The sequence below is a fragment of the Thamnophis sirtalis genome, unplaced genomic scaffold, assembly GCF_051295495.1.
Source record: "Thamnophis sirtalis isolate CommonGarterSnake01/CBP01778 unplaced genomic scaffold, rThaSir2_p1.2 scaffold_12, whole genome shotgun sequence".
NCBI lineage: Eukaryota > Metazoa > Chordata > Lepidosauria > Squamata > Natricidae > Thamnophis > Thamnophis sirtalis.
In genome coordinates, this window is record NW_028261392.1 from 39589157 (window position 1) to 39607617 (window position 18461).

General features: G+C 40.9%; 1 protein-coding gene across 2 annotated transcripts in view; it reads right to left on the minus strand.

Annotated features, from left to right (window-relative positions):
* Positions 1-18461, minus strand: part of DHRSX (dehydrogenase/reductase X-linked) — a 154411-nt gene that overhangs the window by 27828 nt on the left and 108122 nt on the right. For both annotated transcript variants that reach the window (XM_087726653.1, XM_087726651.1), the window contains exon 5: positions 9509-9716. In XM_087726653.1, the coding sequence (XP_087582779.1) occupies positions 9509-9716 (208 nt within the window). The remainder of the gene's footprint in view (positions 1-9508; positions 9717-18461) is intronic.

Below are 18461 nucleotides of genomic sequence, written 5' to 3' on the forward strand. Positions count from 1 at the left end.
TCTCTCTGCAGCTTCCTGCCCCAACCACTTTGTCCATGAGTCATTAAAGCCTGAGCCAGTCCCTTTACATAATAAAGAGTCCTCCCCTTCAGCTCCAGGGGATGGGATTAAGGCATGATAATATTGGCCTTTTACCCAACTGACCACATGGCATCTGAAAATTCAACCAAACCTGGACTCAGCCTAGAGTGTTGCCCCTGCATGGCCCCATGTGAATCTGACAACCAATCAGAATACATTTCTTACACATGAACAGGAAACAGATAGGTGGGGCCGAAAAGATTATAAAAAGCCCTGCAAGCCCTTCCCTCGACCCTTCTTCTTTTTTTTTTAATAAATGTTTTTTAATTTTAATTTAAAACATGTACAGCATCTTTCTTTACATCTGTAGAAAATGTATCAATCAATTACAGATAAGTTTTGGTACATCTCCTCCACAGTCAACCAACATAACTCATATTAACTCAAGCATTATTATATATCCATTTTCATTTAACTGTAATTATTATTTAAAAATATTAATAAAAGTAATAATCTTGAACAATACCTGCCCACACCGGTGGGAAAAGAAAAAATCAAAAAAAAAAAAAAAAAAGGGCAAATAAAAAATAAAAATTAAAATAAAAAATAAAAATAATACAAAAAAAGACAAAAACGACAAGAGACAAGACAGGAAAACAAAACAAAACACAGGTGTCTATTATGAAAAAAAAAAAGTATATCAACTGGTTACAACATGCTTTGGTGCTTCTCTTCCATTAACTCATATTAATTCAAATATCTTAACTCGAATATTTACCATATCAACATCATTATACCTCCAGTTTTAATTACCTATGGTTATTTAAACATCCTTCATCCTTAGCTATGCTAAAGAATTAATCCATAACACATGCTGACAATTCATTTACTTATTTATAAAATCGTCTATTATCATCAAGTCCTCATGTCCTATTTTAGCTGGACATCCATAGTATTTAATTATATCATATATCATAACATTTTCCCAGTATTGATTAACATTTGATTGTATGTATTTTATTTAGTTTTTTTAATAGTGATAATTATTGTAGTTAATACTCTTTATGTATAATCTAAAGATGTTTTCTCATATCCAATTGTTAGTTATCATATCAACTCCACATTATATACATTACTATCAATATCAATTATTATTCAACTATATCTGTTACAAAAAAAAACAATTAGGTTTAGCTAGTTTTCAATTGTATTCTTCAATCTATCAGCCAGTTCCAAATTATATATATTACTATCCATATCAGTCATTGTTCAGCTATATCTATTACACATTAAGGTAATCAGATTTAGCTAATTTTAAATTACGTTCTTCCATTTGTCAGCCAGTGTCTCTCCAATAGCAAAGTCTTCTCAAGCCAATTGCCACGCGTTGGATAAATTTACCAAATGTTTTCATAAGCAAATCCAGACGAAGGTATTTTCGCACCTTTGGACTCTGAATGTCAGTGATGAAATAATAATGTTGTCCTGGGCTTGTAAAATTTTCCAAGTTAACTTTAATTCTCAAGGGTGGATTTTCCATTCCTCCTGCACTCTGTCTCTTTAAATGAGTCTTCTTTATAGCTCCCCCCCTCCTTTCTTCCTCTGAGATAGACCAGACACCATTTCTCACATTTTCCATTTGTATTTCAGGAACATTTAAACATTCAACGATCTCAGTTTTTACTTCATATTTTAAAATCAGATGATCCAATTTTCTTTCCAGCCTTTGATAAGAGTCAAAAAGCCCTCTACATGCGGAGAAAAGAATCTGAAATGAAATCTTAGAGGTATTTTGAGACGCCATGATGTGTCGCAGTTAAAAATTGCAAGCTCTTTTTTTTTTCCACAGACTTCGAAGCACTTTTCTTAGTCTCTTGCAGGCTGTGCAATCTTATCTGATCGTAAACAGAGCCAAGTAATAAAGTAATAAAAATGTCGAATTGTGACGGGCTAATTAGTAGAAAATAAATTTTACGATCCACTTAGGGAGAGTCAGAGGGGGGAGGATGTCGAGGAGTTTCTTGAAGCATTTAAGAAGTAAAGTAACCACAAGCCATAAATCCATTAAAAAAAGCCAATTCGCCGCTAAATTTCCCTATTCTTTGGTTTCAGTTAGCTTAAGTTTTTAACGCGAACAGTCTCTCTTGGATAATAAAATCAGCTTACCAGATGACATCACTTCTACCATTCTTAGGGGCAACCTGCAGTTTCAGTTAGCACGCAGCTAATCCAGAAAGGAATTGGCACGAGGAGTTAATACCCCCCCCCCCAGAGACTTGCGGGTGTCTCTGAGGTCCTGGGTCTCTCCTCACCTTCACTGTCGTCTCCGGGACAGCTAGAGTTCAAAGAACCCGTCCAAAAATCCTTCGGTATAGAGGAATTTCAGGAGTAGCCTGAAACTCCATCTTCTCACTGCTAAGCCCCGCCTTCTTCCCCCCTCGACCCTTCTTCTTCACCCAATATCTGGAAGCATGTGATCACCTTTTCCCCAGGACTTCAAGCCATGTAGCCCTGTCTACCATTAAAACCATCTTTCTAAGCATGCCTCCAGTGTCTTTTTCCCCACTTGGAGCCGAACCCAGAAGGACATTTCTTCCAACAGTATCTTGCACTAATGCACTATATATTATCTTAGAATGAAACTTATTTTGTCTGGTTCAATATCTTGTACTTTAGGCATTTTTTTCATATTCCATTGAACAAAAGATGCAGCACTATATGACAAATAATGTAACATATAGCACTAATCTAAATTAGGCTTCAATTACTGTTTCTATTGTGCTAAGTTCTTTCATTCATTTACCTACTTCTACTTAATATTGCTCATTATTAAGGGAAAAATGAATGGATATTGATTGACACAAGTTGGAATAATACATCAAGGACTATTTCATGTCAGTTCTAACTTTCTAGAGGCTTTTTACCTATCAAGACTTTTGTTTGAGCTTCCTCTTTAGAGATACGTAATTGGGTAGAGCTTACAATTAGAGAGCTATAATTAAATTACTGCTGCCAGGAGTCAGGATTTTCTGGCTCATAAAAAAAGGTATATATTTTTATATCAAGGCTCTAAACGTCTGAGTTGCTATTTGGAGACTAAGAAGGTCACAATTATTTCCAGGCCCATAATGAGTTTTGAGAGCACTCTGTTCTGCCTATGGAAGACTGATAATTTACTTAAATATAAAGCTGGAACAATTGAAAACTTAGTACAGTTGTTCAGGTAAAGTGAAAAGCAAAGCATGAGTGACTGTCTATATTTTATCACTTCACAAAGTATGCAGCAATGGTAGAAGAAAGTTTTGAGTGTTTCCACTTCATCAGATAGAAATAAACTTGTATTTAATTTCCTAGAGATATTTGTCAGGGGAATAATTTATGGCAATAATCTCAGTTCTTGTCACCTATGCAATTTATGCAATTCTATTTTTGTTGGCAAGAAAACTTTATATAAATGTATTTGCACACTAGATTACTCACACTGCACTGGGAGCCATTTTGGAATAGAGTAGCATAATACCATCCCTAAATTAATTGCTGACAATAGGGGAGAAATTCATTTGTTATTTTTTGCACACTACTCATACCTTACTATTTAAATCTATAGCTTTGAAGTGACACAAAATTTTGAAAATTAGCAGTTCAAAAAGAGGAATATTTATTTGAGAATAACATGAAGGACTCATGGCAACTGCATAAAACTAACTGTTCTTTCAACTAAAATGGATGGAGAAAGTCCTTCAGGAAAGACAATGGATTTCACAGATATCCGTACACTTACCCTTAATCTTCTCATGACTGTACATGCATACCTACTGTAGTTTTAAGTATAGAATATCCTAATCAATAAATAAATCAACAAACCTGCTTCTTCTTTTAATATTCACTTATAGTTAAGCATATTAATCCAAGTGTTTTTCAGATATTGGTCTTAATTTCTTTAATTGTGTTTGCATGCACATATGCCAACATGTTTATTTATAAATAAATTCCAAACAGTATACAAAAGGAAGTATCCATGGGCGTATTTACTGTCTGAATATAATGAAAGTACTTCTGCAACAATGCCCAAGCAGCCAGGCCTATTCTACTTATCAAGTTGTCTAGATACTTGCTTTTAACCAGTAAAGCAGAGTTGAAGAATTATGCTCCCCTTTCATGACTTGTAGACTTCAACTTCAGAATTTCTGAGCCAGACATACTGGCTCAGGAATTCTGGGAGTTGAAGTCCACATGTCATAAAAGGGTCATAATTCCCCACTCCTGCAGTAAAGGAAAAATAACTAAAAAGAGACTTGTTCTCTTCTCTGGAATGAATCCCTCCTAACTTCATACTATATTGAGCATTCAGGCTATACTGAATTAATTTGACCAAGACCTTCTTGAAAAACAGCATAATCAAGTAAATATGTATGATATGATTGTGAGTGCTGCTGGTTTTTCTAAGACGGGATGGGGAACCTTGACTTGTAGACTTCAACTCCCAGCATTCTGGCTCAGGAATTCTGGGAGTTGAGGTCCACAAGTCATAAAAATCAAGGTTTTCCACCCCATTCTAAGATATTGCTTGTATTCATTTATCAACATTGCTACAGTTATTAAAGAATTGTTTCCTAAAATCACAAGACAGATTATACTGCATGTATGGTTGGTTTTAGTAAATAAATTGGTCACTTAATATAACACTTTGAAATGTTTTTGGTTCACTTTTATCTATGTGTTAACTAAAGGATTCATGGTGATGACAGCACATATAAAATTATTATGTTTGCTTGTTCTACATAACTAAGTTTTCTTGAATACAGGTACACATTTTTTAAAAAAAAATGTTTGTTCTTGTAATCTTTCTTGATATGCAGACATTTCTCCTTATTGACATGGTCAATCATTCTCTTCTACCATTAGAGTGTATTGTGTATACTCTACCACTAGAGCATATAGTATAGCTAAATTTTTTCTCATCTTTTGCCTTCTCTATGCCTTCTCTATGTCTTTGATCATATCTCTAATCCTATTTAAATCCCCATCTTCTACATAACTATTTTTCACACTATCATGAACTTCTGCAGCTTTGTAATCTTAAAGCTCTATGCATCATTCTTCTCTGTTCTGTTTCTGCTAAGTGCAACGAAACGAAGTTGGCTAGTTGTTCTTTCAGTTTATTTTCTTTCTTTCTTAATACAACTGCATGTTCTTGCCAGTATAAAAGACTGTTTACATTAATCAATTTTTCAAATCTGGGTAGTCTTTTTCATACTGTAATTAAAGACTCTTTAATGTTACCTGAGTCATGTTATTTTTAAAGGTACAGGATTATGATAAGCCTATTTGCTTTAATGGATTTTGGAAAATGAATAGATTAAAATCTATCAAATTGTAAAAATGAAAAATTGGTCTTGTTTCCCCCCCCCCCCAGCTGAAAATTGATTCCACATAGCTTCATTAAGGTCATGATGGACAAAGAGAGAGATACAGCAAGAAACTGGGGCCAGCCACTTGCGGGAATGGCAAGGCTGATGATTTATACCTTCAGCCTTAGCATTCATCTCTAAACCAGGTCACTAAGAACTTCACTAGACTTGAGCTCTGACTAGTGCTATTGAATGCCAAGGTCATAAACAGTAAGACTGCCTTCATCTATGATTTGATTGTGGATGAGGAAGCAGGCTGGCATGTGTAACTGAGACCTGGATGAGAACCTAGATAGGATGCAGAAAATGGGCCTGGCAGTGGAAGAGAATCTCTTTAGAAATCTATACATCCCCCACAATAACCTCATTTAAATGTAATTATTTGGATTCAATTGACTTGGGTTTTTTGCCCAATTCCACCCTTAATTTTTGGACTTTGGCTTCAGAATTGTGCATTAATATGAGTACACAGTTCTAAAATGTGTGATTTACACATATGTATTGTGTGAAGGGGATTGGTCTGAATCCAGAGGCACTTAGCAATATTAACTGAAAAAGAAACAAGATGGGCAGTGTGAAAGTTTGCATTTTGCTTTTTCTGGGTACCAAGCACGGAATACTTTCCCCTTCGGATAAATACAGGAATATTTGGTACTTGAGTTTTCAAAGATTTAAAACTATTAACATTTCAAAGACATAAAGAAAGCTTTTGAAGGCGGAAGAATTTCTGCAGGGACACACTCAGAACATAAATATTTTTGATGCAAAATCTCCTATGCTTCAGAATTTATCATGTTCTTATAGTGAGAATGCAATAACAAATACTAAGGCACAAGGTAGTTTCAGGATATAATAACTAATTAGACCTCAAATCCTTTTTGTATGTGGGCAGGAATCATTGTACTATGTGGCAAAATGAAATATAATCTATGAACAGCCAGTTTTGTGTAGTGGTTAAGATATCAGACTCGAAGCTGGGAGAATGTGTGCTCTAGTGCTGCCCTAGGCACAAAGCTAAATGGGTGACCTTGGAATAGTCGCTTTCTCTCAGGGGTAAGAAAAAGACAATGGCAAACCATTTCTCAAATCTTGCCGAGAAATCTGCAGAGACTTGTCCAGCCAGTCTTGAAGAATCAGACACAACTGAAGCAGGGGGAAAAAAATCTCTATCACAGTAAAATGTAAAAATGGAAACAGATGAGATCAATAATAGCTATTCATAGAATAAATTACTGAAATTAAGGATTGCTCTTAATAAGTGCAGATGCAATGTTTTAATATACAGTCATAGAGTAAACCATGAGTGGGAAATTCAACAGACTTCGCTTTTACAAAAGGAGCTACCTTATTGCTTGCCCATCCTAAAGAATCTGAAGTCAGATTCTTATGAGGCAGTGCTGCTTCTTGTTTTCCTGCTTGAAAAGGAAGCACATAATTTCAAAAAATATAAAGGCTCTCAATGCAAATTACAGCACTTCTTTTGAAGTAAATGATGGACTTTTATAACAGGGCAGAGAACTATCCATTAGAAGAATTTTTTACTCTGGAATGAATGAATATAGAGGTACATTATTCCTTTGTATATGCACACGCAGTTTCAAAGATATGCAGTAAAGAAAAAAATTGCACATCTAAATTATACATTAATTTAACTACCATTAAGTCTTGTGCTAGTCCAAAGCTCTACAAAATGAAATGAGGACATTATTTCAGCTTTTGAAAGCAAGAAAAGAAGTATTTGCATGAGGTGAAGATTTACAACACATTTCAAAAACTACTCCCACACTCAGGAACAAAATACTTAAAATTGTATGTTCTAAACATATTTCTTCCATTAAGAAAGAAAACTAAAGTGATAGATACAGAGGAAGAGAAGAAGAATGATCTAATTCCTCCATTCTGAACAGCATCCCTAAATGAAATCAATTTATTTTGCAATTAAAGGATACTACATCTAATCTGAGCGTTTTCTGGATGTGCTGATTTTAACTTCCAGAATGTTGAGCCATTGCTGCAAATTATAGGAACTGAACTGCATACATTAGAAAGACACAAACTGTGGGGTCCTCAGTGGAGCATGCTGATACACAGCTACCAAAGTTCCAAATGAACTGTGAAGTTCCTATCAAAACTGGGCTTAGACTAATACTTCCTAGAAAACCATCTTTATTCCCACTGGATCTACAGAATCATTTTAAAGCAAAGTGTGATTTTATTGTGATTCAAAGCAAAAGACCACTGGAGATGAAGATGCCCCTGGGTGTGGTCTAAAAACAATCTCTATACTTCAGCCAACAGATGATAACTCTGGCCAAGCACTTTGTGTCCTACAGAAAGCAAAACCTTTTTCTGACAAACAGTTTGAATTGTTTCACTCCATTAAGGTTTAATGCTACTTTCCACAATACGTTTTTGACCCAGTGTTTTAGGACTATTATTCATCATATGCGACTCCAAATAATAACTAGAATAAGTGATAAATTTTCTGCAATAGCTTTACCAGCATGAATTGAACTGTAACATTATGTGACCTAAGCTGTTGAACTATGAAAATACTAATCAGTACAGTAAATCAAAGAGGAAAGATAATATGTAACTCATGCGCAGTATGTTTTCACAAATGGGTGCTATAAATCATGAAAAAAATTTACACATCCCAAATGTACATTTATATATACTTAATACCAATTTGTAAAGTATTCTAATTTCACACTAACACTAGACTTAACCCTTCTCATTTTTATTATCAGTCTTCTGACATATATGTGAAGAATGATGGAAATATTCTTGCACTGCTAAGGAATAAGGAACTGAGAGCATACATAGGATATTTTGTAGTTCTGTAAAACAGATTTAATACACAAATAGAACCACTAATAATGAAGGAATGGTGCTTTTTATGCAGATAGTACTATTTTAGCATTAGTTTCCTGCAAATTGGTGCAATTTATTAAACATTGGGTATCATTTGTTTTTGTTTTTTTAAAAAACATAAATTACAAAAATTGGTCAGTTTATGTTTCAAGAGTTGAGACAAGGTGGCATTATTACCAAATTTAAAGAGAACTCTCTCCCCCCCCCCCTACACACGGACATTTTAATGTATAGAAATGCAACTAGTCCAAATGAGAAGGAAGTGAAGGGGGATTATTAATCTAATAATTCAAACTCAAAAAAGAAACATAGAGATATGGAAATGGGAACATGTCTGTGGAGACCGACGATTGGAAAAAAACTCTTGAATTTTACATTTAATACAATTACTATAATTGTATGTATATGGAAAAAGATTAATTTTTATTTATAAATAGTGAAGCTTACATTCAATTGGCTGTATTTCACTAATTTGCTTAGTATAAGAAAGTACCTTTAGATCATCTATCCTTAATAACTAATATGTCAGGAATTTTGATTAAATCGCCAATAATCAATAATTATAGCTACAGTTGTTATGGTATCTTCTTTTAAAGCAGTAAGATTAACAAGACCAAGCAAAGATGTACAAAGTTGACAGATGCAAGAGAGAGAACAAATTAATTCCATAATCAAAATGTAGCAAAATGTTGAGGTCTGGGCAGACAGATGAATAGAGAGATTTAAGTGGAACAAATTAAAACTAATACTTGCCAGAATTAACTGTCAAATTGCAAGTATGTTCAAGAAATCTGGTCTAATGCAGAACACAACTGATAAGAGAAAATGTCGACAAGAGGAGAAGTGCGAAATGACATTTCAAAGCTTCTCCCATCCCAAATTTGTTTAAAAGTTCTATAAGCAAACACCACATGCAAACCAACATAAAATAAATAAATCTGGACTATTTATATATAATGTTAAAAATGTTTTGAATATTTTATTTTTTCTGAAGCCAGCTTATGTAACATTTTTCATTCTTTGATCTTCTCTGCAGCCTCCCTCCTGCAAATCTTCTCTATGCAAACTCCCATTTCTTTTTAGTATATTTTAATCTGAAGGTAGTTATAGAATGTAAAGACAGCTGGCCCTCTCTATTCTGCTAATAAATACTCTTCAGTGGGTGGGAGGGATTAATAATATTAGGACAAAAAATTGCATACCTGCTTTGTAAATCATGAAGATGTAATTCACCTACATAATGGGTGGCTGATGAGAGGGTGACAATCCGAGCATTGTGGCTATGTGTTCCTGATTGCTTCAGGGTATCCAAGAGGAGATTTGTCAACAAGAAATGTCCCAGGTAGTTAACACCAAGATGCTCTTCAAATCCATCTTCTGTCTTCTTTTCAGGTACCAGCATCACTGCAGCTGGAGAGTTGAACAATAAGTGAACTTTGGTGGGTACATGCCTGATTTTGTTTCATATAACCAAGTAAAATGTAAGAAATGTATTCTTTCCCTATGGCATCCAATATATCTCACAGAAAGTCCATAAACAGGACATCCATAAATCAGCAGCATTTCCTTTTCAACTATCTCAGTATCACAATTAAAATAAGGCATACTATATGGAATACAATGTAAAATATATAATAGAAGATTAAAGTATGTACAAATTAAACAGAATTTTAAATGTACAAATCTTGCCCAGAAACTAACAATATTATATTGTGTTCTCTCATGCTGCCTTTAAGTCAAGTGTACACTGATGGGGGCACAAAGAGCAGGTATGCATATGTATTGTTGTCTGCATGTCAACACAATCACAAAAGCAGAAGCAACTGGATAGCCCCATTTGTTCAGAGTATCTCTGAATCTTGTTGTATGCTGTGCAGTCTATTCATTGAGTCCCATACTTCCCAGATTTTTTTCCAGTGCAGATTCATCAGAGGTATTAAAAAGTCAATTTCTACACACAGAAAATAATTGACCAAGGCTATCTCCACAGAAAACCAAACAAAAGCTAAAACTAACAAACCAACAGAAAAATGGTACATTTGTTTTATGCAGGAGAAAGGCAATTAAGAAAAATATTTGTCTAAAAATTAATGACTGAATTTGCAGCAGTTTTATTCTTATATGTGTATATTTGTTTGTGGTGAGAGAACTCTTAAGATTAGAACTCTAAGGTGAGCTGATTATTCTGTTGTGGAAGTAACTCAGATGCTAACACCTAGAACATTTATAAATTAAGCAAATAAAGATTCAAGTGCCAAATATGGAAATTAATTTAAAGATGCAGCATGAATATTCATTATTTTTATTCTTTGAAAACACAGAATATTTAGAGAGAGAAACTTAGTGGCTTTAATGGAATGTGTGGGTGACCTTGGGGAATGAAAAGAAGACATGATGTCTAGGAAACAATCAGACAAGAGAGGCAGAAACCCTGAGTAGCTTAAGAGCTGGGGAGGGGGTGGGGACTAAGGAAGGATTCGCCCTAATGAATCAGGCAATTAAAAGTTATGTGGGAATTTGCACTTTCAGACTTGCAAGTTCCTATTAATGTAACTTTACAGTAAAGTAGAATTAGTTCATCTAGTTGTGTGCCGAGTCTGGTTTACCTGGGAGAGCTGACAGTAACCCAGTTGTTTAAATCAGGCTTCTCAGTATGGTTCGTGGAGAAAAAAACCCAAAACATCTTCAAATTGTTGTATTTGGAAACTGTTTTTAATTTATTGCAGTTGTATAACAAGTCTGTACGGTAGTTTAATACCATTGAGTAAAGTGTTTTCAATCACAATATGAGAGGATACACCCAGTGAAGCTGGAATTTGAGAGCAATATATAAATGTCACAGATGAGCTTTTCGTAACACACAGACTGACAATGCTCAGAATAGGAGGGTTATGCAAGATACATTCTAATATGCATGATGCAGGCACTGGAGCAATACAGCATTTAACTTCTAAAGGCAACCTTATTCAATACACTTGAACAGCAGCAAAACTATATAGGGTATGATTCCTGGCCACGATTGGCCATACATTCAGTTGGGACATGTATTTTCTTTCCCAAGCTTTCAGTTTACAAGGCAGTTTATAGTTTTGGAACTAGTGGATATCCCTCAGATATCAATTTCTCAGACCTATTTTGTTTACTTTTCATATACTTCCCTTGGTTGCTCTGATTCATAATTGGATTTTTCAATGTTACACTGCTGAAAACCGGTCTATCAGATTTTAGACCTGAGATCTGGCAGTCATTATGTATTCCATAATGATGGCATGTGATTAATTATGACAGAATATTTTATCAATATTCCACCTTGGAGATTCACTTATGAATTACAGATGAAAATAAATAAGAAGTGTAACATCATATTCCGGCTTGATCTTTATCACCAAGCCTGCTTCTGCTGCCCTCAGTCTTGACTGATGTTCAATTGACCTTATACCCAGGAACTAATCTTACAGTGAGGGCTGCCAATGTTGATCTTACACTTGAAGCTTTTTTGATCATAAATTAGCTTATGCATAGATTATTGCATTAGGATTCCTGATTCCTTTTTCCAATTCTATTTGAACTGTTTTGGATATTATATTATCATGTTATTATGATTCATGAACTCTTTACTGGCTTCCTATCTGTCAAGCCCCACATAGGGGGGTCAGATCAAGGATGCAAGATTACACATTTCTTGAATGCCCCTTTGGTAATAAATACAGAATCTTGGAAACTGCAATTTAATTAATAATGAAAGTGGAGTCTCTTTGAATGACTTGAAAAGCTTCTTCTCAGCTTTCTTGATATGAATTGTCATTTCTAAGATAAAGTACCAATGGATTTTCCTTTTATTGCTTGTTTACATCTAGTCTTCTTTCCACTGTTTTCCACAACCTCTCACAGTATCTAAACTAAGCTATGTTCAAACTTGACTTTGCAATCTTCCATTTGCCAACATTTAGATGTGGGTCTGCTCTTTTTCTTTCTGCACGCGTGCTCATCCATCATGTTCTTCTGGTTGATCATCTTTCTGTTTCTTCTTTCAGGGTGTTGGTTTCCAGATCTAGATTAAGGGATCAGGACCTTGACTCATGATTCTGGAATAAGATATATCCTTCTCTTTATTTCTGTAAAATTATAATGTCCATTATTTCTCCAAATTGTATAGAGCTAGTCTAATTTTCAAGTTAATATTTGTTTTATACTAACTATGGATATACATGCATTCTGCAGTATTACAGAGCATTCATTTAAAACTGCATGATAATTATTTAATTGTAAATATTAGTTTTACTGATTCAATAAATTAATTATATGGAATAGAATTTTATACCAGTGGGTGTCCCCCACCCCACCTGAACTGCATTGTGCCTTGATAAAAGTGCACAAGAAATATTATGAGTGTTTTTGTTTTAATTTTTTTCTGCCATATTTTTCCCATAGCAGCTTGGAAAGAGATGACAAGTACTAAATTTCAGTAATAGCACAAGAAAGCTTTTTGCTATTAAGTGCCAAAACTATGAAACTTGAGGTTGGTCAGTTTAAAAACTGCAATGCAGATAATGAAACAAGTAAGTGTAGTAAGTTAAGTTTGAGCATTCAAAAATAATAGGCTCAGATCAAGTTATTTATTGTAGCAGTTATATAGCTGAAGATATCTGAGCACGTCCTTTAGATCATCCACAGCCTGGAGCCAGCTGTGTAGCATTTTCTCAGGCCTTTAAGGTCTCAGTTCAAAGTATTTGGGTTCTTTAGCTATCTTTTTATATGTTTTTACAAGAGAGGTATAAACATTATCTGGAGGTTATTTGGTGAAATTCTTTATCTGTGGCCTAGTCACAATACAGATAGTTGACCTGCTGCCAGAGGTATTTTTAAGACATTATCTTGTGCTCCAACACACAAGCTCCAACAATTATCTTATTACTTTATCTTGTAAATAACATGGAAAGCCAGGCAGTTGACCCTCTGCCAGAGATAAGCTTATATGGCACATTATTTCCATCATATCCTTGTTTTCTTTCCATTCTACAAGTGTCAAATTAGGAAGCTGATGTGTTTCCGAAGAGAAGGTGTGGGAGGAGTAATCATGGGTATTAACCAAGCCTTCTTGCCTAATGGAGACTGAGGAAATCTTTTGGAAGCCACACCTCCTGCTTTCCTGTGGCTACCCAGATTAACCTCAGTCTTCGGCCTGAACGGAGTGTTACTCTTTCTCTCCCTTCTTTTCGAAAACTTAGGAGTTTTTTCCTTTTCAGCAAGAGTTTTTTCCTATCAGGATTACTACTAAGGATAAAGCAGATCGACTCACCATCCTCCTGCTGTGCTCCGCGCCGCTTTTCAAGCTCTGGCTTGCCAGCGCGTGCGCAAATGCCCCGTGTGACCGGCCGGTTGTTTTAAAAAAGGGCGAAGGTCCCAGAGGCTGCAGGGACGAAGGAGGCGATCACGCGACGTCCAGAAGGGCCCAGGAGGGTCCGCGAAGACCGGGAACCACCGAGGATCGCTGCGGAGGCTTCCAGTGGCGTGAGAAGAACCGGAGGACTCCAGCGATCGCCATCTTAATCAGTCGCCATCTTAGAAGCACGTGGGTGAGCGCGTGATCAGCGTTCCCCTACGGACGCTGAAAGCGCTCACAAGGCACCAGGAAGCCAGAAGATGCTTCCTTTTGGGCTCTAACCTGCCGGTGATCCGGGGGGTATTCCAGGTCTGTGCCTGCCGGCAGCTGAGGCCACAATCCAGCGGCAGGAAAGCAGAGAAGCGGATCCGGGCCCCGGGGAGGCAATCCGCCCTACAGCCGGCTGCAGAGGAAGGAACTTGGTGAGCACCGTAACCGTGAGTAATGGTGGAGGCGACCAGGAGCAGGGACACCAGGTCCAGAGCCCCAGGGGGTGTGGATCCGGACGAAGGGCCCTCCAGGGTGGTTTCACCGACCACTAGAGGCAGATCCCCAGTGAGGAGGGTTAAGGCCAGGGCCCCCAAAAAGGCAGCCCCCAGGAAGGAGGTCAGAACAACCAGGGCCTCGACCAGGGAGTACAGGGCAACCATCAGCCCTTCCCCCTCCAGATCTCGTTCTCCCTGCAGGCCTTCAGCCCGAGCTGAGGCCAGAGCACCATCTCCAGCATCGCCAGGGGGCTCCCACAGAAGGCACAGCTCCATCTCGCCCCCTCTTTCTCCCGCTACCCCAGTGGACTCGAGAGCGGATCCCTTTGGTCGCAGAGCAGCCAGCCCGACCAGTCCTCGCCTAGCACCCTTATCCCCTGAACCCAGGGAATATTCCCAGCCACCAGAACTCCAGCCCGCGCTGCCTGACCTCACCAGCAGCTTCCAGGACATGCTAGCCAGGGCACTGGCCCAGGTTATGGCTTCCAGCTTAACTCAGCAGCCCCAGACTTCCAGGAGCAGGGCCCCTCAGGAGCTTCCCAGGGGGCAGAGTGATCGCCCCAGCACCTCGGCTGCAAGGGAAGCCAGGTCTCCCTCCCCATCCACGGCTAGTGAGACATCCGATCTAGAGGAGGGAGAATTAAAGGAGGTGGGATTCTCAGAGGATGAGGACCCGCAAGTAGAGGAGGATTCCACTGTGGCGGGCCTCTTTCCCCCCTCCCTATTCAGTTCCTTACTATGTAAGGCAGCGGCAACAGCGGACCTGGATCCACCCCCGGATCCCAGCCCGCAGCTGAGTCTTCTGGCAAGGGCAAAAGTAAGAAGAAAAAGGGACCCTTCTATAGGCCCCCTGTGGCTAAGGAGGAAATTCCCACGCCAGAAATGTTCATGGAGGTGCATAAATCGCAATGGGTAAAGCCAGGGTCTTTCACCACCCCAGGGGGAAATGAAAGAAAATTTTATAATCTTACATCAGTCTTTCGCCCAGGCTCTACAGGTACCTGAAGTGGACAACCCGGTGGTCACCCTGGCATCCTCTTCAGCGGTCGTCGCAGGCGACACTGCCAATTGCCTCAAACCTGAGGATAAGAAGGCAGACATAGTCCTGCGCAAAACGTTCCAGGCCATCACCTGGGCTATCAGGGCGGCTGCCTCTGCTTCTTTCTTTAATAGGTCCACGGTCCTGTGGTTGGAACAACTGAGGGATAGGACTCCAGCATCAGAAGTTCGACTTTTACAGGACATTTCCAAGATGCTGGCGGCAACGCAATTCTCAGCAGACACCACCTTGGACACGGTAAAGTATGCTTCGCGAGCTATGTCTTCCTCAGTTGCTTCTAGGCGACTACTCTGGCTACATCACTGGCAGGCGGAATCCCGGATGAAGTGGCACCTAACCGGCGCAGACTACACTGGGGAAAAGTTATTCGGGACGGCGCTGGACCCCCTCCTTGTAGAAGATAAAAACAAACGGAAGATCCTCCCGTCAACAAACAAACGGTCGGACTTCCGCCACACACTGTACCCTAGGAGGGCCTCCTACAGACCACCTGACGGAGATAGTCAAGGCCAGAGGTACCAAAATCCCAGATTTCACAGGCAGGGGGATAGACAATTCCAAAACAGGTTCAGGGGTCAGCATCAGGGAAAGCGGCCCTTTCGAGGAGGAGGCGGTCACCCCTTCCGCAGATTCAAGTGATCCGGGCCCGGATCACCCCATCGGCGGTCGCCTCTCCATGTTTGCGGATGCCTGGGATCGTATCACATCGGATGAGTGGGTACTCCAGACGGTAAGGCTCGGGCTACACCTGGAGTTCCGCTCCCTTCCCCCCAATAGGTTCCGCACCTTCTCCTCCTCCTCAGACCCGACCAAGAGGGCCCTTAAGGCCAAGGCCATTAAACATCTCCTAGAGATCAGGGCCATCGAGAGGGTCCCAGAGGGGGAGAAGGGTTCAGGGTTCTATTCGAACCTCTTTCTAGTCCCTAAAAGCTCGGGGGGGTGGAGAGCCATCCTGGACCTAAAGTTACTCATCTTCAGGGTGGTATACCGCAAATTTAAGATGGCCTCACTGAAATCTATCCTAGAAGGCATCCGGCCGGGCGACTTTCTAGCATCCATCGACCTCACAGAGGCATACCTCCATATCAGGATCGCCCCCGAGCACCGTAAATTCCTGAGGTTCTCCCATGAGGGGAACCATTTCCAATACAGGGCCTTGCCCTTCGGGTTAGCCTCAGCTCCCAGGACCTTCACTAAGGTGCTCGTAGCAGCAGCTGGTCACCTACGTTCCCTACCTGTCCGTTTATTCTGTTACCTAGACGACATCCTTGTCTTACCCAGGTATCCTGACTCGGCTGCAAGGGACCTGGGTACTACCATCGACACCCTCAGATCCCTGGGGTTCTCCATTAACCTGGAGAAGAGTCACCTCGTGCCCTCCACTAGGCTCCTTCATCTAGGGTCCATCATCGACTCCGTGGCGGGGGAGGTCTTTCTCTCCCAGGATCGCAAGGACAGCATCGTTAAGGTGATTCATGAGGTTCGCAAGTCACGCTCTGTCCCTGTAGTTCTTCTTTCCAGGCTCCTGGGGAAGTTCATCTCGTGCATAGGGATCGTGCCGTGGGCCCGACTTCACGCCAGGGAGCTCCAGTGGCTCCTACTGCCCCATCAGAAGGCCGGGACGAGCGACTCGAACTTCAAGATCCGGGTGTCACCCCAGGCGCTACTTTCCTTCCGCTGGTGGCTGTCGCCAGCTCTGAACAGAGGCTGCCTCTTCAGGGAACCGGCAAGGATGACGCTCACCACCGATGCAAGCCTCTTCGGCTGGGGGGCCCACCTGGAGAACCAGATCGCCCAAGGCCGCTGGACTCCAGCAGATCTAAAACACAACATCAACTGGTTGGAGCTCAGAGCCATCCACCTGGCCCTTCGGCACTTCAAGAGCATAGTAAGAGGTCAACACATCCTAGTCCTGACAGACAACGTAGCGGCCAAAGCACACATGAACAGACAGGGCGGCACTCACTCCAAGGCTCTTCGCGACGAGGCGCTGCGACTGGGAAACTGGGCAGAGAGACACCTGTTGTCCATCAGGGCGGAGCACATCTTCGGAACAGAGAATCACCAGGCGGACTGGCTCAGCAGAGAAACGATTGACAACGGAAAGTGGCAGCTCCACCCCTCGATCCTCCACCAGATCTGTGAGAAGTTCGGCCATCCGATGGTGGACCTGTTCGCGACCCCGCAGAACGCCCAGTTGCCGGAGTTCGTCTCGAGGTTTCCGACCACGGGAGCCATGGACACGGACGCTCTACAGTGCAGTTGGCCACCAGGTCTTCTCTACGCCTTTCCCCCCCCTTCCCCTCATTCCCGGGGTTTTGAGGAGGGTGGTAGCGGAGAGGGCAGAGCTGATAATGGTAGCTCCTTTTTGGCCGCGCCGCCCCTGGCTGGCAGATCTAGTGAACCTGTCCACAGCTCCTCCCTGGAGGATCCCAGCGGGGGAGGTGGCACTTCACCAGGGGTCCCTAGAGCATCCGGACCCGGAGTGGCTCCATCTGACCATCTGGCGCTTGAGCGGGAACAACTAAGACAGGCTCACTTTTCCGAAGAGGTCATCAAGGTGGTAGAGGCATCCAGGAGGCAGTCCACCACCCGTATCTACAACGCCTCCTGGGTGGCATTTTCAGACTGGTGCCGGGGTAGGGGCCTCTGTCCAACGATGGCCTCGGTTCCCCAAGTTCTGGACTTCCTCCAGGAGGGTCATCAGAAGGGCCTAGCAACCAGTACCCTTAGACACCAGGTCTCCACCCTTTCTATGGTCCTGGGGGGGGGGTGAACGCTCCTCCCTTGTCCCAACATCCGGTTCTTAGACGATTTCTCAAGGGGGCGGCGAATCTGAAACCCTCAGTGGTCCATCGATTCCCCTCCTGGGACCTGCCCACGTCCTCCAGGCCCTAACGGAGGCACCGTTCGAGCCCTTGAAGGAAGTTTCCCTTCAGCTACTGACCCTTAAGGTCGTCTTTCTGGTCGCCATCACTTCGGCCAGAAGGGTCTCGGAGATCAACGCCCTCTCCAGCAGAGCGGACCTCTGTACCTTCTTAGATAACAGGGTCATCCTCAGACTCGACCCTTCCTTCATGCCCAAGGTCAACTCCCCCTTCAACAGAGGGTTACAGATCATTCTTCCGAACTTCTGTCCCCATCCCTCCGGGGAGAGGGAGAAATCCTGGCATAAGTTAGACGTTAGAAGGGCGCTGCGCATCTACTTGAAGCGCACGGCGTCCTTT